The sequence below is a fragment of the Saccopteryx leptura genome, chromosome 4 (genome assembly GCF_036850995.1).
Source record: "Saccopteryx leptura isolate mSacLep1 chromosome 4, mSacLep1_pri_phased_curated, whole genome shotgun sequence".
Lineage (NCBI taxonomy): Eukaryota > Metazoa > Chordata > Mammalia > Chiroptera > Emballonuridae > Saccopteryx > Saccopteryx leptura.
This window is the reverse complement of record NC_089506.1, coordinates 29,875,430-29,899,832: the sequence shown is the minus strand read 5'-3', so window position 1 is coordinate 29,899,832 and position 24,403 is coordinate 29,875,430. Positions and strand designations below refer to the sequence as shown.

The 24,403-nt window shown below is 40.2% G+C and overlaps 1 protein-coding gene across 7 annotated transcripts in view; it reads left to right on the top strand.

Moving 5' to 3' along the window:
- NSD3 (nuclear receptor binding SET domain protein 3) overlaps positions 1 to 24,403 on the top strand; it is a 143,526-nt gene that overhangs the window by 14,619 nt on the left and 104,504 nt on the right. For 5 of the 7 annotated variants that reach the window (XM_066380354.1, XM_066380356.1, XM_066380350.1 and 2 more), the window contains one exon: positions 20,656 to 21,371. In XM_066380354.1, coding sequence (XP_066236451.1) covers positions 20,700 to 21,371 — 672 coding nt within the window. In that variant the 5' untranslated portion in view covers positions 20,656 to 20,699. Of the gene's footprint in view, positions 1 to 1,423; positions 1,530 to 20,655; positions 21,372 to 24,403 lie in introns of all 7 variants that reach the window. The other 2 variants (XM_066380352.1, XM_066380351.1) reach the window with 1 other exon arrangement.

Genomic DNA, 24,403 nt, shown 5'->3' with positions numbered 1-24,403 from the left:
TTGGCGACCTTGGGATCTCAAACCTGGGTCCTCCGCATCCCAGTTCGATGCTCTATCCACTGCGCCACTGTCTGGTCCGGCTGAAAAATGGTTCTTATAGTGCTATTTTGACCACTGCAAATCCCCCCCCATTCCCCGCACATATTTTTGTGAAAATCACCCACAAATCCATATGACTCAGAAAGTTTGGTGTTAGAAATGGGAAAATATTAAATACACTAGTATTTTAGTAATAAAAGGACCCCCCCTTTTTTTTACTTGGCCAATAAGTTTATTACTGCCTTTACATGAAACATTGTCATAGAAAATTGTGATTGGTTTATTTACCTGTCCCTGAGCTCTGAGGAAGCTTGCCTTCTCCTGAGCTACCTGATCTTTCTTCTGCTAGTTTGGTTTTGTGTTGTGATATACATGATCATAGTGCAGATACTTTCTAGCTTTATTCTTGACCTTTCTTAGGAAGGAAAGAGCAAATCTGTATAGTCAGTTCTAAATACATGGTGTTAACAAACAGCCTGTGTGATTTCAATGATACTAATTACTTAATGGTTATTAGTTCACATTAAAATATTTCAATTGTTAATTCAGTCATATGGCCTCCTTAATAACTGTAGTGCTCCTGTTTTTACAATTGACCTGTTTATTGATAATGTGCCAGACATTGTAGCTGGCCTGAGGATTCAGAGATGAAGTAGACCCATGCCCTCAAAATAAACTTCCAGTCTTTCCATATTCTCTAACATTGAAGTTGTTAATATTTTCCTGAATGAGCTTTCATTAAATACCTGTCATTGGCTTTGGTCACATATCAAGAAAGGCCTTTCTAATAATCTAGATCATTTGGAAGCTGTGATATTAAGAAGCCAAGAAAGTTTTTAGTGGAACTGAAAACCCTTTTAGATTGATGTAGGGAAGGAGCTCCTGTCCCTGCCCACAGGTTGGAACCCTTTTGTTTTCTAAGCCTGGTACTGTCTGAGCTCCCCTGCATCCTCTCTGTTTTTAGATCCCCTAGCTTCTCAGCTCCGTGTGTTCCGTTGTCATTCAGGGCACTTGTCCCTTTCTGTCAGCAGAGCTTGTGTCTTGCTCATTGTTTATCTCTAGTCCTCAGGACTAAACCTAACACAGGCATTTGTTAAGAAATGAATAAATGAACCTTTCCAGGAGCAGTTTCTGAGCCTCATCTGGATTTTTCCTTTATTACTTTCCTGTTTCCAGTGATAATGTAAATATGACTGTAGGAACCAAGTCTAAATTGTCATCCCTATAACTTTAGTGCTTAGCTCAGTGTCTGGTAAATAGTAGCTGTTAAAAAAGAAGAAGAAGAATAGTAGGTGTTCAATAAATATTTGTTTTATTAGAGAAGTCTGTGTAGGTTGAAGTGGGGACAACCTGGCTGTAACTCTTGGTCTCCTTCCCATTGTAGCAGCAGCAGAATGGGAAGGAAGGAGGAGCTGGCATGAACCTCGGCCCAACATTGTCTCAGCCTACAGAGGGCAATTAACAGACAGCAGCTGGTATCCAGAATTGATGTAATAAAGTATTTTACTATTACTTCTTATTCAAATGTTTTAAGATCATGTTCACTTACACGCACGCATACCCTTTCTTTAGTCAAGACAGCCCTCTACAGTGTATTAAGTGCTATGGTAGAATATAGGTAGAATGCTATGGCAGCAAAAGAGGGTACTTGACCTGGCTTCAGAGGGTGTGTGGTATGTGAGGGACAATCTGGAAAAGTTTTTAACACATCTGAATAGAATCTTAAAGGATGAGTGGTTGATGAGAGGAAATTGGTGGAGAGTAAGGTGGGAAAGTTGAAGCTGCAGGAGAGGAAGCAGAACAAACAGGCAGGGGCCAAATTAAGAAAGGTCTTCTGATTTTGGCCATGGGAAGTTATTAAATTTGTATGTGGGGAGGGAGTTCAGTTCTTCTTTTAAGTATTGTGACTACTCTAGAGAGCAGATTGGAGGTGGACAACTTTGGAAACAAAACAGGCAGGACAGCTTAGAAGCTGTTTCTGTTATCCAGATGAGAAATGATACGCAAAACCAAAGAACGGTACAAATTGGGAACATTTGCAAGAATGCTGTGGGGTAGAGCTTGGCTTTGTTTTATGCATTGCATTTATCCTCTCCTAGTCTGGTGCCTTTGTTTTTTTCATTTGTTTGTGTTGTCTTTGGCATACAGTTTAAAAATTAATGTTGTTGAATTTGTTAATTATTTCCTTTGTGTTGTACTCTATGTATTGTTTAAGAAATCCTTCCCCACCTTGAGTTCATAAAGATCTCTTGTTTTATGTTTTTGTCTTTTATTAAAATTAAAGCCTGACCTGTGGTGGCGCAGTGGGATAAAGTGTCGACCTGGAACACTGAGGTCGCTGGTTCGAAACCTTGGGCTTGCCCGGTCAAGGCACATATGGGAGTCGAAGCTTCCTGCTCCTCCCCCTTCTCTCTCTCTCTGTCTCTCTCTCACTCCTCTCTCTCTAAAAAATCAATAAATAAAATATTTTAAAAAAAAATTAAATTTTTTTTTCATATTTGGTCTTTAAGCCAACTGGAATTTGGTATATTATATGGTGAGGATCAAATTTTTTTCCCTATATTGATAAGCCATTTTCCTAGTGCTGTTTTGTGAATCTTTTGTCCTTTTCTCGCTAGTCTGTAGTGCTTCTGTTATGGGCTAAATTCCCATATGTTTGATCTATGTCTAGGGTCTTCTGTGTTTTATTGTCTTTGCCTTTACCAGTACTTCATATTTTAATTACCGGAACTTTATAAATATAAAGATTTTTTATTTTTAGCTCATTTAATGTGTGCAAACCAGTAATTTTTTAATGGATAGTGTACACTTTATTGTTGAGAAACATATGTAAATGTCTTGATTTCTTTTGGAGCATTTTTTTTTTTTTTACAGAGACAGAGAGAGAGTCAGAGTAAGGGATAGACAGGGACAGACAGACAGGAACGGAGAGATGAGAAACATCAATCAGTTTTTTTGTTGCGCATTGCGACACCTTAGTTGTTCATTGATTGCTTTCCCATATGTGCCTTGACTGCGGGCCTTCAGCAGACCGAGTAACCCCTTGCTAGAGCCAGCGACCTTGGGTCCAAGCTGGTGAATTTTTGCTCAAACCAGATGAGCCCACGCTCAAGCTGGCGACCTCGGGGTCTCGAACCTGGGTCTTCCGCATCCCAGTCTGACACTCCATCCACTGCGCCACCGCCTGGTCAGGCTGGAGCATTTTTTAAAAGCTATAATTTATATACCTTACAGTTCACCCATTTAAAGTGTACATTTCTGTGGTTTCATCACACTAAAAAAGATGCCATATCCATTAGCAGTCACCCTTCATTCTTCCCTCCTCCAGCCATGGCAATGTCTGATCTTTCTGTCTCTACAGGTTTCATATAAGTGGAAATATACAATATGTAGCTTTTTTGAGAGCATTCTCATTTAAATTTAGTAAATTGATAGATTAGCATGGCATTCGATAGGAATATTACTGTGTCTTTTAGAAAGGGTGACAAAAATAACTGCCTTAGTAGGGGGAGAAAGAACAATACCACCAAGTATTTCTGCTTTGCTTTTATTGTTTAAGTGTCAAATTTACATTTTATTTCAGCTTCATTTATTGAAGAGAGGGCCAATTTTATGCTTTTGCTTAGTTCCTTAAGGAGCAAATGTCATGTAGCAAATTCTATTGTAGAAGTGTATCTTCTGTTAGTAGTACACCTTGAGTTTATTACATATAGACAGAGTAAGAATACTTTGATTTTGATGCATGTTGTCAGTAATTGTATAAAAATGATATTATTCGCTTTATGTCTTGGTGGATGAGTAAAATCGTGTGAAAATGTAAAGGGAATATATTCTCTCCTGAATTATTCTTTAAAACAAACAGTTTTCCAGTTTAACATAGAACTTAGTCAGCAGCTTAGAGTTCTTTTTAAAAAGCTATGTTGGAAAGTACCTTTAAGTCAAGATACCCAGATAAGGTTTACTAATATAGAACATATATTTAACATACTAAAATAGTCTAAGCCCTTTGTGTCATTTGGAGAATTGATATTTTATTAATATAATTGCTGAAAAATAGTTCAAAAAAGAAAATGTTTTCCCCCAAGTCATAGCAGTAACCTTTCAAAGAGTTAGTCTCAACCAGAATGTAGTAAACCACTTGAAATGATTCAAAAGTTTGACCAGCAGCTTTTTCAAACCTTATAATTTTGACATCCTCTGGTTTAATTATTTGAAGAGTCATATGGAAACTTAAAAAAATTTTAAGTACCTCGAGTTACTATCATATGTTAGCCTCAAAGTCCAGAAGTTCGCCCTGGCTGGTTGGCTCAGCGGTAGAGCGTCGGCCTGGCGTGCGGGGGACCCGGGTTCGATTCCCGGCCAGGGCACATAGGAGAAGCGCCCATTTGCTTCTCCACCCCCACCCCCTCCTTCCTCTCTGTCTCTCTCTTCTCCTCCCGCAGCCAAGGCTCCATTGGAGCAAAGATGGCCCGGGCGCTGGGGATGGCTCCTTGGCCTCTGCCCCAGGCGCTAGAGTGGCTCTGGTTGCGCAGAGCAAGGCCCCTGGAGGGGCAGAGCATCGCCCCCTGGTGGGCAGGGCTTCGCCCCTGGTGGGCATGCCGGGTGGATCCCGGTCAGGCGCATGCGGGAGTCTGTCTGACTGTCTCTCCCCGTTTCCAGCTTCAGAAAAAAAAAAAAAGTCCAGAAGTTCAAGTCATTTATGGCAGAAATTTAACAAATTTGGGGGGGGAATGCTCAAATTTTAGTCAGAAATAATTAACTTCTATATCGCTGTGCTTAAAACTTTTATGGATAGTTGTAACTACCAACTGTATAATACTTGGATGCTGTTAAAAGTACTTTCTTTTGTTTGTGGATAATAAAATAAATCTCACAATCTGATATGGTTTTTGTTCCCTCAAAGGATAAATCATCTAAAGAGAAATGGAACAACCACTTTCATTTGTAATTTTATTTGTATTACCTTGAGAAAAATTTTCAAGCAGGATCCATTTTATTTAAAAGATTGATATAGAATTGTTTAGTCACTATGCCAAATTCAGTTATTGGTCTTTGTAGCAGAACTAGATAGATTAGATGCTATCAATTCTAGCTGCTTTTAGTGAATAAAAGGTAAACATTGTTGTTCATTTCCTTTTTGGTATTATAGAGGTGTGGTCAAGTTCTTAGAACCAAGTGGTTGACTTTTTTTTTTTCCATATCCTCCCTCACATCCCCGGTTTTTTGTTGTTGTTGCTGTTGTTAAAATGTGGAAAGGCGGCCCTGGCCGGTTGGCTCAGTGGTAGAGCGTCGGCCTGGCGTGCGGAAGTCCTGGGTTCGATTCCTGGCCAGGGCACACAGGAGAGGCGCCCATTTGCTTCTCCACCCCTCCCCCTCTCCTTCCCCTTTGTCTCTCTCTTCCCCTCCCGCAGCCAAGGCTCCTTTGGAGCAAAGTTGGCCCGGGCTCTGAGGATGGCTCCATGGCCTCTGCCTCAGGCGCTAGAATGGCTCTGGATGCAACAGAGCGACGCCCCAGATGGGCAGAGCATCGCCCCTTGGTGGACATGCCGGGTGGATCCCGGTCGGGTGCACGCGGGAGTCTGTCTGACTGCCTCCCCGTTTCCAGCTTCAGAAAAATACAAAAAAAAAAAAGTGTAAAGGCTTGTGATGGAAGGGTATTGATTTTTTAGTGTAATTTGCATCCTGTTCATACTTAATGGCAGTTTGTATTTGCTGATTTTTAAATGTGTTTGTGCTCTTTAAAAATATTTATCTCGTGTTTGTGTGTGTTACCCTGATGTTGAGTGAGTTTCAACTCCTGGTGACTTCTTGAATGAGTGATGTTCATTGTGTCTGTCCTGAGCAGCCCAGGTCAGCTGCAGAAGACTCACGCCTCTGGCTTCTTTTGTGGAGTCAGTCCATCTCCTATCTGTTCTTCCTCTTTTCCTGCTGCCTTCTATTTTTCCTAACAGTATTTTCCTTTCCAAGGAACCCTGCCTTCTCATGATGTGCCCAAAGTAGAACAGTTTGGTCATTTATTATTATTTCAGTCTTCATTTGCTCTAGGACCCTCTTGGTCATCTTTCTGGGGGTCCAGGGTATCCATGGGGCTCTCCTTCAACACCCAGTTTTAAATAGATCAATTTCTTTTTTCCTTTTTGAGTTCTTTACTGTTCAACTTTCACATTTTTTTTTAATCTTTCCCTATTCTTTACAGAGACAGAGAGTGAGTCAGAGAGAGGGACAGACAGGGACAGAGAGACAGGAACAGAGAGATGAGAAGCATCAATCTTCAGTCTTTCACTGCGCATTACAACACCTTAGTAGTTCATTGATTGCCCTCTCATATATGTGCCTTGACCGCAGGCCTTCAGCAGACCGAGCAACCCCTTGCTGGAGCCAGCGACCTTAGGCTCAAGCTGGTGGAATTTTGCTCAAACCAGATGAGCCCGTGCTCAAGCCGGCGACCTCGGGGGTCTCGAACCTGGGTCCTCTGCATCCCAGTCCGACACTCTATCCACTGCGCCACCGCCTGGTCAGGCTCATATTTGTACATAATACAGTAATTGAGAATATGAGGGTATGGATGACCTTAGTTTTGGTCTCTAATGACACATCATTGTTCTTGATCTTTCCCAGTTTTTTTTTTTTGTTTTGTTTTTGTTTTTATAAATAAATTTTTATTATAATGGGGTGACATCAATAAATCAGGGTACATATATTCAAAGAAAACATTTCCAGGTTATCTTGTCATTTAGTTCTGTTGCATACCCATCACCCAAAGAGTGATCGTCCTCAGTCACCCTCTATCCAGTTTTCTTTGTACCCCTCCTCCTCCCCCTCCCCCTCCCCCTCTCCCTCCTCCCCTCCCCCCACCCCCCGTAACCACCCCATGCCTGTCCATGTCTCTTAGTCTCGTTTTTATGTCCCACCAATGTATGGAATCCTGCAGTTCTTTTTTTTTTTCTGATTCACTTATTTCACTCTGCATACTGTTATCAAGATTCCACCATTCTGCTGTAAGTGATCCGATGTCATCATTTCCTCTAGCTGAATAGTATACCATGGTGTATATGTGCCCCATCTTCTTTATCCAGTCTTCTATTTTTTTTTTTACAGTGATTAAAAGCCTTTAAGCAAACTCTTGGCCAATACAGCAAGAATCCATGAAAGAGTAGTGTCCTTAACATGTTCACCAAGTCCAAGTTGGCCCCATCACCATGCCAAATCCCTGAAAAATGCAACCCAACCACAGTTCAGTCTGTTAGGAGCTGTCACAGGAAGCAGGAGTCCAGGAAAGTCCACATCCAGGAAAAGTCCGCATGGCACTGGAATTGTTGTCACCATTCTATACTTTGCAGCTCATGTCCAAGTCCCAATGACCGCTGCTTCTAGCTGGTAATGATTCAGGTAGACTGGAAAGATCTTTCCCAGTTTTAACATTGCTGCCTGCCCTTCCCAGCCTCAACCTTTTCTTGATTTCTTAGCTCCTTCCATAAAAGATGAATGGCTTAGACAGTTTTAAATATGCATAATAAAATAGAATAACATACCTCTACTCTTTTATTTTTTTTGACAGAGACAAAGAGAGTCACAGAGAGGGCCCGATAGGGACAGACAGACAGGAAAGGAAAAAGATTAGAAGCATCAATTCTTCATTGCAACACCTTAGTTGTTCATTGATTGCTTTCTCATATGTGCCTTGACCAGGAGGCTACAGCAGAGCAAGTCATCTCTCTCTTTTTTTTTTTTTTTTTTGTATTTTTCTGAAGCTGGAAACGGGGAGAGACAGACAGACTCCCGCATGCGCCCGAGCGGGATCCACCCGGCACGCCCACCAGGTGGCGATGCTCTGCCCCTCCAGGCCATCGCTCTGTTGCGACCAGAGCCACTTCAGTGCCTGGGGCAGAGGCCAAGGAGCCATCCCCAGCGCCCGGGCCATCTTTGCTCCAATGGAGCCTCTGCTGCAGGAGGGGAAGAGAGACAGAGAGGAAGGAGGGGAGGGGGGTGGAGAAGCAAATGGGCGCTTCTCCTATGTGCCCTGGCCGGGAATCGAACCCGGGTCCCCCGCACGCCAGGCCGACGCTCTACCGCTGAGCCAACCAGCCAGGGCGCAAGTCATCTCTTGATCAAGTCAACGGGCTTAAGCCAGCGGCCTTAGGCTCAAGCTGGTGAGCCTTGCTCAAACCAGATGAGACCGCGCTCAAGCCGGCGACCTCGGGGTTTTGAACCTGGGTCCTCCGCATCCCAGTCTGATGCTCCATCCACTGCACCACCCCCTGGTCAGGCACCTCTGCTCTTTTATTTTTTTATTTTTATTTTTTATTTTTTACAGCAACAGAGAGAGAGTCAGAGAGAGGGATACACAGTGACAGACAAGAACGAAGAGATGAGAAGCATCAATCATTAGTTTTTCGTTGCGCATTGCAACACCACCTGAGTTGTTCATTGATTGCTTTCTCATATGTGCCTTGACTGCGGGCCTTCAGCAGACCGAGTAACCCCTTGCTTGAGCCAGCGACCTTGGGCTCAAGCTGGTGAGCTTTTGCTCAAACCAGATGAGCCTGCGCTCAAGCTGGCGACCTTGGGGTCCTGAACCTGGGTCTTCTGCATCCCAGTTCGATGCTCTATCCACTGCACCACCGCCTGGTCAGGCTCTGCTCTTTTTTAACAATACACTGTTGTTACTACATTACTAACAAATCATTTTAAAATTATGATAGCCAAATGGGCAGCATAAATCACTCTGATCATATAATTAGATTAAAATATGAATAGAACGTAGACCCAAGAAGAAAGTCTCTATAAAAACCCTGGCATAGCCCTGGCCGGTTAGCTCAGTGGTAGAGCGTTGGCCTGGCGTGCAGGAATCCCGGGTTAGATTCCCGGCCAGGGCACACAGGAGAAGCGCCCATCTGCTTCTCCACCCCTCCTCATCTCCTTCCTCTCTGTCTCTCTGAGTCTGACTGCCTCCCCGTTTCCAACTTCAGAAAAATACAAAAACAAACAAAAAATAAAAAACCCTGGCATTAGGGGGTTTTAGCATTCTTCCAATAGATTAAGTATTGTTTTCAAATTTTTACTTTATAGAGTCTCTGGTTTCACTCTTGATAATCTGTATACTGGAAAAAAAGATTTTATTTATTTTATATAGAGAGGAGGGGTGGGGGAGCTAGATGTATCAACTCATAGCTGCTTCACGTTAGTTGTTAATTTATTGCTTGTTGTATGTGCCTTGACCAGGCATGCCAGGGGCTTCGAACTGGTGACCTCAGCATTTCAGGTCGATGTTCTAGCCACTGTGCCACCACAGGCCTGGTTGGACCATATATATTTTTATTTATTTACTTTTTTTTTTAGATTTTATTTATTCATTTTTATTAGAGAGAGAGAGAGAGGGAGAGAGAGAGAGAGAACAGGGGGAGGAGCAGGAAGCATCAACTCCCATATGTGCCTTGACCAGGCAAGCCCAGAGTTTTGAACCAGCGACCTCAGCATTCTAGGTCAATGCTTTATCCACTGCGCCACCACAGTTCAGGCCCCCATATATATTTTTAAAATTAAGCCCCCCTTCCCTATTTTTTCTTTGTGTAGATTTGAGTTGGAAATAATAAAATGAAAATCTTCTTTGATACTTCATCAACAAATCTTCAGTCCTGGCTGGTTGGTTCAGTGGTAGAGCGTCGGACTGGCATGTGCATTTCCTGGGTTCAAGTCCCGGGTTCAATTCCTTTGTCTTTTTCTTTCTCTCTTTCTCTCTTCTCCTCCCATAGCATGGCTTGATCGGTTTGAGCGCATTGGCCCCCGAGTCCTGAGGATGGCTCTGTGGAGCCTCCGCCTCAGGCACTGAAAACAGCTTGATTGTGAGCATGACCCCAGATGGGCAGAGCGTGGTCCCCAGTTGGGGGCTGCCTGGTGGATACCAGTCAGGACACATGTGGGAGTCCATCTCTATCTCCACTCCTCTCATTTGGAAAAGAAGAAAAAACTAAAAGAAATCTTTATATTCAGTCATTAAATATAAACCACAATTGAAGCTTTTTGAGGCATATATATGTATGTATTAAATTGGTTTTGATTCAGGATCTGACTTTCAAATTCAGTTTGTAATCACTACATTAATATACTTGATAGTTTTATCTTGTTTCATCACAAAGAATGTATACTTAAGCTTGCTTTTATATACTGAATTTAGATTTTTTTTGCTTTTAAACAAAATGACCTAAGTTTTCAACAGTATGTGTCTTAAAATTTTCTTTTTAAATGTTTTGCCACAGAAGTCTTCAAACAGTAAAAATGCCAGGTTTTCAAGACCTGGCATAGCTGGTTTATTATTGCAGACTCTGCATGGATTCTATTTCTGTTTTGATAGAAACATATACAGACTGTGGATTTATCATAAACTATGAGAAGTGTTCCTTGTAACAGTTCACAAAAAGAAACATCTGGATCCCTGTTTATCCTGAGATAAAGGAAGACCACCCTCTTCTTGTTGTGGAAATCATATGATATTCTACTATTTTCTTTTAGCTGTAAAAATTCTAATGTTGCTATATCAAATATTCTTGGCATTTTAGTAGAATTGACTTTATATGTATATTTTTTAGTATGATTGATTATAATACAAGAGATTAGTAAAATAAAGATTGATGTTCATGTCATTCAATTAACTATGACTATGAAAACTGTTAAGAACTTTCACATTCTGAATTCACATTTACAGTATCAACAACACTAGGGTTATAAATAGATATGGAGTTCTTTTTTATATATCTTTTGGTCTTTTGTTGGGTTAATAGACTGTCCCTGGAAATTCATTTGACTTCATGTCGTTCTCTTGATGCTTTAAGCCTTGAAGGTAAGGTTATTCCAGAACTAAGGAGAATCTCAGTAGTGCGAGGTAAACAATTTTCAGTCAGATTTTGCCAAGGATATTACCTGAGGAGACTGTACCTGCATTTATATTCTCTTGCTTTCTCCATGGAAAGATTCTCAAGAACTCTTTAAAGCATTTCATTTATATGTAATAACTCCCTTAAGTATATTCATAGTTCAGTTTAAAGGATTCATTAAGCCTCTCTGAGCATTGGCTTTGGGTTCTTGGAGCACACAGATGAAAAAAATTACTTCCTGCTCTTAAGAAAACCACATAAACAGGTTGTTTCATGATTAATTCTAAGAGGCCTGTGTAGTGTATCTTAGTAACACAGAGGAAAGTTACTCAGACTAGCCTACAGTTTAAGTTACTATTTCTTGCAGATGACTTTCTAAGCTCAAAAGATGGTTAAAGGTCAAGCCAAAAAATGTGTAAAAGGGCATATTAGGCATTGGAAATAACATTAGTAAAGGCACAGTGGTATGAAATCATAGTATGTACAGTAATTCCCAGTAAATTAATATTATTGTAGTACAGAAGTGACTTGAGGTGGAGATGTAGGTAGAGACCATGTTTGGAGGGCCTCATGTGCTCTCTTGGCCAAGATGCTTCTACTTTCTTTAGCAATCATTAAATAATTTTAATAAGGAAAGTGTGGTTAGATTTATAAATTAAGTAACCTAGGAATGTATTTGATGGGTTTGAAAACAGAAACAGGCTATTTATATGACATATTTAGACCATATATCTTATTTCAGAAGCTTGAATAATGATATCAACATGAGGAATTTTAATTTATAATAAAATATAAAGTTTTATTGAGAAGAGACTGGTATTAAACATAGAAAAATAAGTATGTACAGTATAGCATGTAATATTATAGAATAGACTCCAGCAATATGTATGATCTACCAAAGAGAATTCATTTTGAGAACTAACTTAATCTATACATTTAACATATCATGAATACTTGATATATATAGCCTCAAGCTGTTCATCTGAAGCACATGACATGCTTTTCTTTTTTTAAGTACATGTCTAAGATTTCATTTAAGGATTTTACAAATTTTTCTATTATTACTCCCTTCATAAATAGTTGTTAAATAAATATGATCCTTAAATCTTTAGTTTATACATTTCAAAATTTTTCATTTAAAATTGTTTATAGACAGCTTCAACAAAATTTTAAAAAGTATTCATTGATTTATCTTTTTTTTTTTTTTCCTGAAGCTGGAAACGGGGAGAGACAGTCAGACAGACTCCCGCATGCGCCCGACCAGGATCCACCCGGCACGCCCACCAGGGGGCAATGCTCTGCCCACCAGGGGGCGATGCTCTGCCCCTCCGGAGGGTCGCTCTGTTGCGACCAGAGCCATTCTAGCACCTGAGGCAGAGGCCACAGAGCCATCCTCAGCGCCCGGGCCATCTTTTCTCCAATGGAGCCTTGGCTGCGGGAGGGGAAAAGAGAGACAGAGAGGAAGGAGGGGGGGGGGTGGAGAAGCAAATGGGCGCTTCTCCTATGTGCCCTGGCTGGGAATCGAACCCGGGTCCCCCGCACGCCAGGCCAACGCTCTACCGCTGAGCCAACCGGCCAGGGCCTGATTTATCTATTTTTAAAAAAACTAGAAACTTTGGTCAGAGGAAGAATTTGTCATAAATAGTTTGCCTCTGGTGGGTTCATTTTCTTGTAAGTATATGTTAGAATAAGGGAAAGGCTAGTATTATGTAGTCTCTCACCAAATTGTTAACTCTGAGAAGTGGGATTGAGGAATTGTGAAGTATAAAGTATGCATATTTTTGTTTTTGTTGCTATTTACTTTATATACTTAGGGATTGTGGGCATGAGCTTACTTAACAAGCCAGTGCTGTGGAACAAAGTGCCTGTATTTGCATTCTCCATTTACAAGCTGTCTGACTATGGACAGATTACTTTATCATGCTGGCCTTGTCTTTTCATTTGTAAAATGGGGTTAGTAGTATTTTCTCAAAGGGGTGTTGTGAGGAGTAAAATAATGTAACAAATGTGAAGCATTTAGAAGAGTATTGACACATAGTAAGTCTGCAAATGTTAGTATTATTATTACTATTGTTTTAGTAATATAGAAAATTAAAATATGCCTGTTTTGTGGGGGGTTTGTTTTGTTTTTTTAGGTGAGAGGAGGAGATGTAGTGAGGCAGACTGCTGCGTGTACCCTGACTGGAATCTACCTGGCAACCCGCCTGGGACCAATGCTTGAGTACAGAGCTGTTTTTAGCAGGGAGGCTGACTCTGGGACCAACCAAGCTATCCTTAGTGCTTAGGGCCATGCTCAAACCAGTTGAGCTACTGGCTGCAGGAGTGGAAGAGGGAGAGAAAAAAGAGAGGGTGGGGAAGAGAAGCAGATGGTTGGGAACCTGGGACTTCCATATGCCAGGCTGACGCTCTATCCACTGAGCCACTGGCCCAGGCTAAAATATACCATCTTTATCACGGATTTATTAAGGACAAAGATTTGAGAATATTTGGTGGCCTGTACCAAGTGGTATTAAAATCAGTGGGTTAAGCCTGACCTGTGGTGGCACAGTGGATAAAGCATCGACCTGGAATGCTGAGGTTGCCGGTTCAAAACCTTGGGCTTGCCCGGTCAAGGCACATATGGGAGTCAAAGCTGCTTCCTGCTCCTCCCCCCTTCTCTCTCTCTCTCTCTCTCTCTCTCAAATGAATAAATAAAAATAATTAAAAAAAAAATCAGTGGGTTAAAATAACTAACTTCTACATCCTTGTCTGTCTTTTGTGGTCTAAATGCCTCCTTTCCTAGTGAACATTGTTCTTCTCAAATGTTTGTTATAATTATTATAATAGTAACACAGTTTAATTCTTAATCGCCTTTTGTTTCACAGTATTCACTACTATTTTATGAGTCTTGCCCATAAAATCTTATCTAGTCTATTATATTATTATAAATGCATTTCAATCAGAGTTTAGGTTTTGCACAAGTTCTGGGACCCATTGCACTCAATGATAATAATAGCCAACAGTTACTGAGTTCTAACTAGACTTCAGGCACTGTCCAAGTACTGTTTGTGGATTAACTCTTTTTTTTTTTTTTTTTTTTTAAAGTACTTGGTAAGTAATTATTTTTTATTTTTTTTATTTTTTTATTTTATTTATTCATTTTTAGAGAGGACAGAGAGAGGGAGAGAGAGAGAGACAGAGAGGGAGAGAGAGGAGAGAAAGAAGGGGGAGGAGCTGGAAGCATCAACTCCCTCCCATATGTGCCTTGACCAGGCAAGCCCAGGGTTTCGAACCGGCGACCTCAGCATTTCCAGGTCGACGCTTTATCCACTGCGCCACCACAGGTCATGGATTAACTCTTAATTCTTACAATAACACAAGGTATGCAGAAAATTTTAAGGATTTATAATTTCTTGATAAGGAAACTGAGATTTAGGAAGATGAAGTTACCTGAAGTCCTATAACTAATAAGCCTTGAATCTGGGTTTTGAATCTGACAGTTTGATTCCGAGCATATGCTCACTAGAGAATCTACTCATTCTGTAAGAAGATCCTAACTATGATGTCAGTCAATCTTTCTGTTATTTGGAGGCTAGCTGTCAGAATCCAGTATTTATAAAAATCACTATAAAAGAATTTAGTTGTCCTAAAATAGCTTTTAAAAAAATGATCAAAACTGCTTTCTTGATTACAGTATTGTATTATTTGGAGGAATAATACGAAAAAGAGGCTCTATTCATGCATTGACTTTCTTGTCAAGATAACAATGTGGACCATTTGGCTTATTGGTCAGAATATGGTGTCAAGATTTTTTTTTTCTTTTTTTTTCCTTTTTTTTTTTAGAGACAGAGAGTCAGAGAGAGGGATACATAGAGACAAACAGACAGGAATGGAGAGAGATGAGAAGCATCAATCATCAGTTTTTTGTTGTGACACCTTAGTTGTTCATTGATTGCTTTCTCATATGTGCCTTGACCGTGGGCCTTCAGCAGACCGAATAAACCCTTGCTTGAGCCAGCGAACTTGGGTCCAAGCTGGTGAGCTTTGCTCAAACCAGATGAGCCCGTGCTCATGCTGGCAACCTCAGGGTCTCGAACCTGGGTCCTCCGCATCCCAGTCAGACGCTCTATCCACTGCGCCACCGCCTGGTCAGGCTGGTGTCAAGATTTATTGCAAGCTTTACCCTTTTACCCTAGTCAGATTATTTTCTTTTTACTTTTCACATTTTCAAACATTTAAGAAAGTTGAAAAGATATTAGAGTCCACTCTTAGATTAGTGAGTAGTTAACATTATGCCTCCTTTGTTTTACTCTAGGTCAGTGGTCCCCAACCCCCGGGCCGCGGACCAGTACCGGTCGTGGGCCATTTGGTACCAGTCCGCAGAGAAAGAATAAATAACTTACATTATTTCCATTTTATTTATATTTAAGTCTGAATGATGTTTTATTTTTAAAAAATGACCAGATTCCCTCTGTTACATCCATCTAAGACTCACTCTTGATGCTTGTCTCGTAAGTTCGATAATTATAATTAGGGGTTTTTGTTTTTGTTTTTGTTTTTTTACAGAGACAGAGAGAGAGTCAGAGAGAGGGATAGATAGGGACAGACAGATAGGAATGGAGAGAGATGAGAAGCATCAATTATCAGTTTTTCGTCACGACACCTTGGTTCATTGATTGTTTTCTCATATGTGCCTTGACTACGGGCCTTTAGCAGACCGAGTAACCCCTTGCTCGAGCCAGTGACCTTGGGTCCAAGCTGACGAGCTTTGCTCAAACCAGATGAGCCCATGCTCAAGCTGGGGACTTTGGGGTCTCGAACCTGGGTCCTTCCACATCCCAGTCCGACGCTCTATCCACTGCACCACCGCCTGGTCAGGCTCGACAATTATATTTAAAAATACCACATTTTTTACGCCGGTCACATAATTTTATTTTGTGCATTTATCCGTCCCACCCTAAAGGCCAGTCTGTGAAAATATTTTCTGACATTAAACCGGTCCATGGCCCAAAAAAGGTTGGGAACCACTGCTATAGGTATATGTACTTTTTTTTTTTTTAATAGGGACAGAGAGAGCATCAGAGAGAGGGATAGATAGGGACAGACAGACAGGAATGGAGAAAGATGAGAAGCATCAATCAGCCTGACTAGGCGGTGGCACGATAGAGCGTCCGACTGGGATGCAGAGGACCCAGATTTGAGACCCTGAGGTCGCCAGCTTGAGCGCAGGCTCATCTGGTGTGAGCAAAAGCTCACTAGCTTAGACCCACAGTCACTGGCTCCAGCAAGGGGTTACTCGGTCTGCTGAAGGACCACGGTCAAGGCACATACGAGAAAGCAATCAATGAACAACTAAGGTGTTGCGACGCGCAGTGAAAGGCTAATGATTGATGCTTCTTGTCTCTCTCAGTTCCTGTCTGTCTGTCCCCGTCTATCCCTATCTCTGACTCTCTCTCTCTGTCTCTGTAAAAAAAAAAAAAAAGAGAGAGAAGTATCAATCATCAGTTTTTCGTTGCTGTTGCGACACCGTAGTTGTTCATTGATTGCTCTCTCATATGTGCCTTGACCGTGGGCCTTCAGCAGACCGAGTAAGCCCTTGCTTGAACCAGCAACCTTGGGTCCAAGTTGGTGAGCTTTTTGCTCAAACCAGATGAGCCCGCGCTCAAGCTGGCGACCTTGGGGTCTCGAACCTGGGTCCTTTGCATCCCAGTCCGATGCTCTATCTACTGCGCCACCGCCTGGTCAGGCTAGGTATATGTACTTTTAAAATTTTATTTTAGGCCCTGGCAGGTTGGCTCGGTGGTAGAGCGTTGGCCTGGCGTGCAGGAGTCCTGGGTTTGATTCCCAGCCAGGGCACACAGGAGAAGCGCCCATTTGCTTCTCCACTTCTCCCCCTCTCCTTCCTCTCTGTCTCTCTCTTCCCCTCCCACAGCCAGGGCTCTATTGGAGCAAAGTTGGCCCGGGCGCTGAGGATGGCTCCGTGGCCTCTGCCTCAGGTGCTAGAATGGCTCTGGTTGCAGCAGAGCAACGCCCCAGATGGGCAGATCATCGCCCCCTGGTGGGCGGGCTGGGTGGATCCCGGTTGGGCGCATGCGGGAGTCTGTCTGCCTCCCCGTTTCCAACTTCAGAAAAATACAAAAAAAAATAAATTTGATTTTATAGCCTGACCTGTGGTGGCGCAGGGGATAAAGCATTGACCTGGAACGCTGAGGTCACTGGTTCAAAACCCTGGGCTTGCCCAGTCAAGGCACATAGAGGATGCAACTGCTAGGAGTAGATGCTTCCCGTTCCCCTACCCCTTCGCTCTCTCTCTCTCTCTCTCTCTCTTTCCCTTTTTCCCTCTCTCTCCTCTCTCTAAAATCAATAAAATGAAATCTTGTGAAAAAGAATAATATGTTAAAGTTAATTTTCTAAATAAAAATTTTTTAAAAAACTTGATTTTAGGGAAAGAGGGGAACAGGGAGAGAGACAAGAAGCTAGAGAGAGACATTAATGTGTTCACTTAGTTGTGCACTTATTGGTTGTTTCTTGTATATTCCCTGACTAGGGAGCAAATCCATAGTCTTGGGGCATATCAGGGTGACTTTTAAATCCTAAACCATCTGAAAATTGTGGATCCCATGACATTGTAAATATTTCAGCATGTCTCCTAAGAATGAGGACATTCTCTTAAATGAACAGAACACTATTATTATACCCTTGAAAATTAATAGCTCTATTAATATAGTCATTTAAAATCTTCAGTTTTCTCAAAAATATGTATTTTTTACCTATGAGTGTGTTTGAATCCCAGATTTAATTAAAATTTGTGCATTAAGTTAGTTTGTCTAAATCTTGTCTTTTAAAATCTAGAATAGTCTTTCCACCTTTGGTGTTTGAAGAGTTCAGGCCAGTTCTCTTGAGAGAATGTTTTACACTTTGTATTTGTCTAATTGTTTTCTCATTTCGAGATTTCAGTTTACCTCTGCGTAATACGAGATATTAATCTGGGAGCTGATTATGTATATATAGGATAGGAATGAGAAGCAAAAACACAGGTTGCATCTTGTCAGATATCAGTATTTAACTTGCCTTCAAGTTGGAGGTTTGAGAATTTTTTCATTCTACTTGTGTAGTTGCCCAACATGTATTTAAAGAATTCTAAGCATACCCTTCTTGTAACTGTGAACTATACATTTTTGCCAAGGGTCAAAATAGGGTAATGTTTCCATTCCTAAACTATGTATATATAAAGAAGTGATTTCTAACATCAGTTTTGTCTGTATTGTGTGCTGGTGAGGATCACAGACTCTGAAGCAAGGCTGCCTTGATTGAAGCCCAGCTCTGTCATTTTGTATAGTTAAGCAAGTCATTTAACCTATATTTCCACATCTATAATGGGAACTAGTATTAATATCTACCTGTAGGTTGTTGGGGAGGATTAAATGTATTGTTTGTAAAGCATTTAAAATGGTTCCTGGCATATCCTAAGTATGATTTAAGTGTTGGAGATGGTTCTTACAGAATAGTTGTTTTGGCAGTGACCAAGGGATGACGTACAAGAATAAAAGAAATGAAGTCTCTCAGAACTTATAGCTAAGGGAAGTGGAAGTGGTAAAAATCATGGGCTTTAGAGTCAGACATGTTTAGATTCAAATCCTTATACTTCCCCCTTTGCTTTGTGGTTTAAACAAGCCACCTAATCCCTCCCTCTGCAAGTCGGTTTCTTTTACCTATGAACCAGGAATCATAATACCTATCTTACAGAGTTTTATGAGACTTAAGTGAAATAATGTATAAAGTACTTGGCCCAGAGTAGGTGCTAAAAAAATACGTACTCTCTGCCACCTCCCACCCCTTGTTCCACTGTAGTTTGATTTCTTTATATGCTCTTGTATGCATTTGTTTGAAATTTTAGAACTTTTAAAATTCTTTCCATTGCTAAGACCAGAATAAACAACAGTTGTTTAATTGGATACACCTTTAAAAGTGTACTGTTAGCTTTTTCTTCCCCCCTTCTTCCCTTCACTGTTTTAGTTACTTGCCTTGTTATGGTGAATCCTGCTAGAACCAAGGCTGTAGACATTATTAATCAGTCCCAGAATTGAACTGAGCTGTAGCCCCAGAATCTTTCTTCATGGTATTCCAGGCAGCTATAATCAGTTCACAAGACAGCGTACAGTAGTGAAATCCTCTCTGCCTTAGAGCTTTTTAGAAGAAATGTTTATGGGATTATCAAAATAATATCTGGACTGTCCATTAATCCTCTGTCTCAAGATGTGGGCTTGTCAAACCTTAGGACAAACCAGAGTGGTCTTGGAGCATTTCCTAAAAGATGCTTATCTATATTGTAACATTCTTACAGAATATGGGCATCTTTGGACATCTAGAGGAGGTGCAATAATTGTAGGAATATAATGAAGTGACTATAATGCAAAGATTATGATGCAGTGACTCAAACAAGAGTGTGTCAGAATCATCTGGAATGTGGTCTTAAAATACTCATTCTCTGAGCCTCACCCCAGATTTATTGAATCAGATTTATCAATTAATAGACCTTAACATATGCATTTTAGAAAAGTGTTTCAGATGATTCTGCTGTTTCTATCATTGGTTAAAATGATTAGATACTGGCAAGAGTATTGAAAGTCAGACATCTTCATACACTATTTGGAATGAATGTAAATTGCTGTATTACAACCAATAGAACAGTTTTGCGGTATCTATCAAAATTTCAAATCTGTTCCACAGGAATACATACATGCACAAAGATTGTTTCAAGAAAGTTTCCTGTAGACCTGTTTATAATATAAAATAATTGGTAACAGCTAAATGATTATCAGTACACAAATGGTTAAATACATGATGGTAGGTACATATCATGGTTGTTCACTGTACATCCATTTAAAGAATGAAATGTGTTTGAAAACTATACATGCCAATATAGAAAGCTATCTAAGATATATTAAATTGAATAATCAAGTCACAGAGGAAACCCTATTTTAAAATTTTTATATGTAAATATGTGAAGAAAGATTTGGAAGAATGCCCAGCAAGGTGTGTACAGTAGTTATTCATGACAGAAGAATGGAGATGATGGAAGGGAGGAGAAATAGGCATTTATACTTTTGTATTAAAAAATACTTAGATTTTATTATTGTTGTAATAACAGAAAGAACCACTGGACAGACATGAATGATTTAAAGGGAGCTCTTAGTACCTAATTTATATATGTGTCTGGACTGCTTATATTGCAAATACCAGTTTTAATGTGAAAGTTATAATCTCTAACTCGGGAAACAAAACTATTTTGCATGTTTGCAAAGAATAAAATTTGCTTCTCGAGTTATTTTGTGAAAGTATTCAAGAGTTTTAAGCATATAAATAAGACTATAAGATAAAAATGTGTTTGTCCTTTGTCATAAATTATATTGGCTACCTGGTTTAAAAATATTTAGTGTCTCTGCATATCTGGATATGAAAATTGGGTTTGGGCCTGCCCTGTGGAGCAGTGGATAAAATGTCGACCTGTAACGCTGTGGTCACTGGTTCGAAAACCTGAGCTTGCCTGGCCAAGGCACATACCGAAAGCAACTACTATAAGTTGATACTTCCCGCTTCTCCCCCCACTTTTGCTCTCTCACTCCTCCCCTTAAATATCAATAAGTAAAATTTTAAAAAAAGTTTAAAAATTGGGTTCAGAATATTTCCGTTTAATCCTTTTCCATTGATTAGCTTTTAGCTTGTGAAGATATTAACACTTTTTAATTTCCTCTTTTAAAACTAGGCCCGATGAGAGAAAGGGAAAGTTAAGGATGCTGGAGCAGAACAATGGATTTCTCTTTCTCTTTCATGCAAGGGATCATGGGAAACACAATTCAGCAACCACCTCAACTCATTGACTCCGCCAACATCCGTCAGGAGGATGCCTTTGATAACAGCAGTGACATTGTTGAAGATGGTGGCCATACACCATATGAAGCTACCTTGCAGCAAGGCTTTCAGTACCCACCTACAACAGAAGATCTTCCTCCACTCACAAATGGCTATCCATCATCAATCAGCATGTATGAAACTCAAACCAAATACCAGTCTTATAATCAGTATCCCAATGGATCAGCCAATGGCTTTGGTGCAGTTAGAAACTTTAGCCCTACTGACTATTATTCAGAAATTCCAAACACAAGACCACATGAAATTCTGGAAAAACCTTCTCCTCCACAGCTACCACCTCCTCCTTCGGTACCACAAACTGTGATTCCAAAGAAGACTGGCTCACCTGAAATTAAACTAAAAATAACCAAAACTATCCAGAATGGCAGGGAATTGTTTGAGTCTTCCCTCTGCGGAGACCTTTTAAATGAAGTACAGGCAAGTGAGCACACAAAGTCAAAGCATGAAAGTAGAAAAGAAAAGAGGAAAAAAAGCAACAAGCATGACTCATCTAGATCTGAAGAGCGCAAGTCACACAAAATCCCCAAATTAGAACCAGAGGAACAAAGTGTAAGTTAAAACATATTTTTGAAAAATTTTGTAGTGTTTCACATTTACTGGAAGTTCTAGAGATATTTTTCAATTTTTATCTCCTTAAATGTAAACATTTCTGATAACTTCTCTTTTCTAATCTCTAGTAAGGAGCTTAGGATATTATAATAGGTGCTGAGAAAATACTTGTTGAATAAATCAATTAACATCATTAGGGTGAAGCATTATTTTAAAGACATGTGGCACTAAGAACTTGTTTCTTTTTCTAATAGCTTCACTTTATTTTTTATTTGCTTCTAATAAACTTGTTTTTGAAGGTGAAGAGAAAAGGCAAAGAGAAGATAGTTAATTATATCCTTTCTTTTTGGATTTTTCTGAAGCTGGAAACGGGGAGAGACAGTCAGACAGACTCCCGCATGCGCCCAACCGGGATCCACCCGGCACGCCCACCAGGGGCGAGGCTTTGCTCACCAGGGGGCGATGCTCTGCCCCTCTGGGGCATCGCTCTGCCTCTACCAGAGCCACTCCAGCGCCTGGGGCAGAGGCCAAGGAGCCATCCCCAGCGCCCATGCCATCTTTGCTCCAATGGAGCCTTGGCTGCGGGAGGGGAAGAGAGAGACAGAGAGGAAGGGGGGGGGGTGGAGAAGCAAATGGGCTCTTCTCCTATGTGCCCTGGCTGGGAATCGAACCCGGGACTTCTGCACGCCAGGCCGACGCTCTACCGCTGAGCCAACCGGCCAGGGCCAATTATATCCTTTTTAAAAAAATTATTTTAGTCCAACTTTTGCCAATAGACCCTAGATTTATCATTCACAACTAATATATTTGCTAGAAAATAACAGGAAGTAATAGAGGAACTCTTTTTATTAAAATTGTTTGTTTTCATATATATGTATATTGATTAAAACTTTAGGTAGTTTTTATGAGTCATTCTTCTTAAGTAACTTAAGATGCATACTGCTGAAATTTTTTTTTAATCTTGCCTTTCAGTTGATTGATTTAAATCAGGATTTAGACGAAGACCACATATTGTATCTGGTAGATATATTTCTTAGGACTTGTTAAAAATTTAGTTTCCCTCGCTGACTTTTCTTCTTACATTGAATTTGCTAAAGAAACAATATTTGTCCTTCAGAGGGTCCCAAATTCTGGATTTTGTTAGTTGTGTCCCAAAAGCATCATTTAACAAGTTTTGTCCCTTGTATTTCCTGTAAACTGGTAGTGAGGTCTAGAGACTTGCTCTTGTTTAAGTTTTTGGTTCATATTTACGCAAACTCTTTGTTTTAGTAGTCAGTGTCACAGGCCAGTGGGAAGAACAGTGGTAACACCTAGTCTTGTGGTCCCTCATGTGGCTTGGGCACCTTCAGGCATGGTTTTTCTTTTTTGATTTACTCATTTTTTTATTCTGATCCTCCCACCCTCTCCTTCTTGGCAACCATCAGCTTGTTTCTCTATATTTATGGCTCTATTTCTGTTTTGTTTATACATTTATGTTGTTTATTTTAGAGTCCATATATATGGAGATCATAGAATTTGTCTTTCTCTGTCTGACTTACTTCACTTAGCATATTCATCTGTCGGACATTGAGGTTGCTTTCATATCTTGGCTATCACTAGTAATGCTGCAGTGAACATAGGGGTGCATTTATCTGTGTGAGTAAGTATTCTTGTTTTCTTCAGGTAAATGTCCAGTTTTCCATAATGGCTATACTAATATATAATCCCATCAACAGTGCATGTGGGTTCCCCTTTCTCCTCATCCTCTTCAGAACTTGTTGTTTGTTGATTTATTGATAATAGCCATTCTGACAGGTGTGAGTTGATAGCTTATTGTGGTTTTAATTTTCATTTCCTTGATGTTTAGTAATGTTGAGCATCTTTTCATATGTCTGTTGGCCATCTGTATCTCCTCTTTAGAAAAAGATCTGTTCACATCCTCTGCCCATTTTTTAAATTGAACTGTTTTGTTTTGGTGTTAAGTTATACAAGTTCTTCATATATTTTGGATATTAACCCCTTATTGGATGTATCATTTATGAATGTCTTCTTTCATTCATAGGTTGTCTTTTTGTTTTGTTGATGGTTTTCTTCACTGCAAACTTTTTAGTTTTGATCTAGCCATTTGTGTATTTTTTCATTTCCCTTGCTTAAGGATTTATATTCAAAAGGATATTGGTAAGAAAGATGTCAAAGAGTTAACTGCCTATGCTTTCTTTTAGGAGTTTTTAATAATTAAAGTTTCAGTATGATTTTTTTTTTTTTTTTTTTTTACAGAGACTGAGTCAGAGAGAGGGACAGACAGACAGACAGGAATGGAGAGAGATGAGAAGCATCAATCATCAGTTTTTTGTTGTGACACCTTAGTTGTTCATTGATTGCTTTCTCATATGTGCCTTGACCGTGGGCCTTCAGCAGACTGAGTAACCCCTTGCTGGAGCCAGCGACCTTGGGTTCACGCTGGTGGGCTTTTGCTCAAACCAGATGAACCCGTGCTCAAGCTGGTGACCTCAGGGTCTCGAACCTGGGTCTTCCGTATCCCAGTCTGACGCTCTATCCACTGCGCCACCGCCCGGTCAGGCTTAGTATGAATTTTCTTAATAATAATAATAGGCATGTAACAAATCAATTATAACTTGAATGAAGAGTTTTTAGTTAGTACTCAAATACAAAAAAAATTGAAGACTTTTTTCCAGACATTGATGTGGGAAGAAACTAGTATTTATTTTTTTACAGTTGTCTGCTTTTACATCTGGTATTCCTGGATAAGTTAATTTTATCTTCTGTTCAAAGAAATGTTTACTTCTTATCAACTCACCTTTCCTTGATAGCTGGATTCCAGTACTTCATACAACTCAAATGTGATCTTTTCCTGGAGTAAAGGTCACATTGGTTCTACATTCCCACAAGTTCCAGTGTGATATTTCAGTTTTTTATATTTTTCTATAGTTTTTTTTTTTTTTTTTTACTCATTTAACAGATATCAATTGAATACCTACTGTGTGCTAGACACTTTTCTGAGAATTGAAAGTAGGGCACTGAGTGAAAAGTAA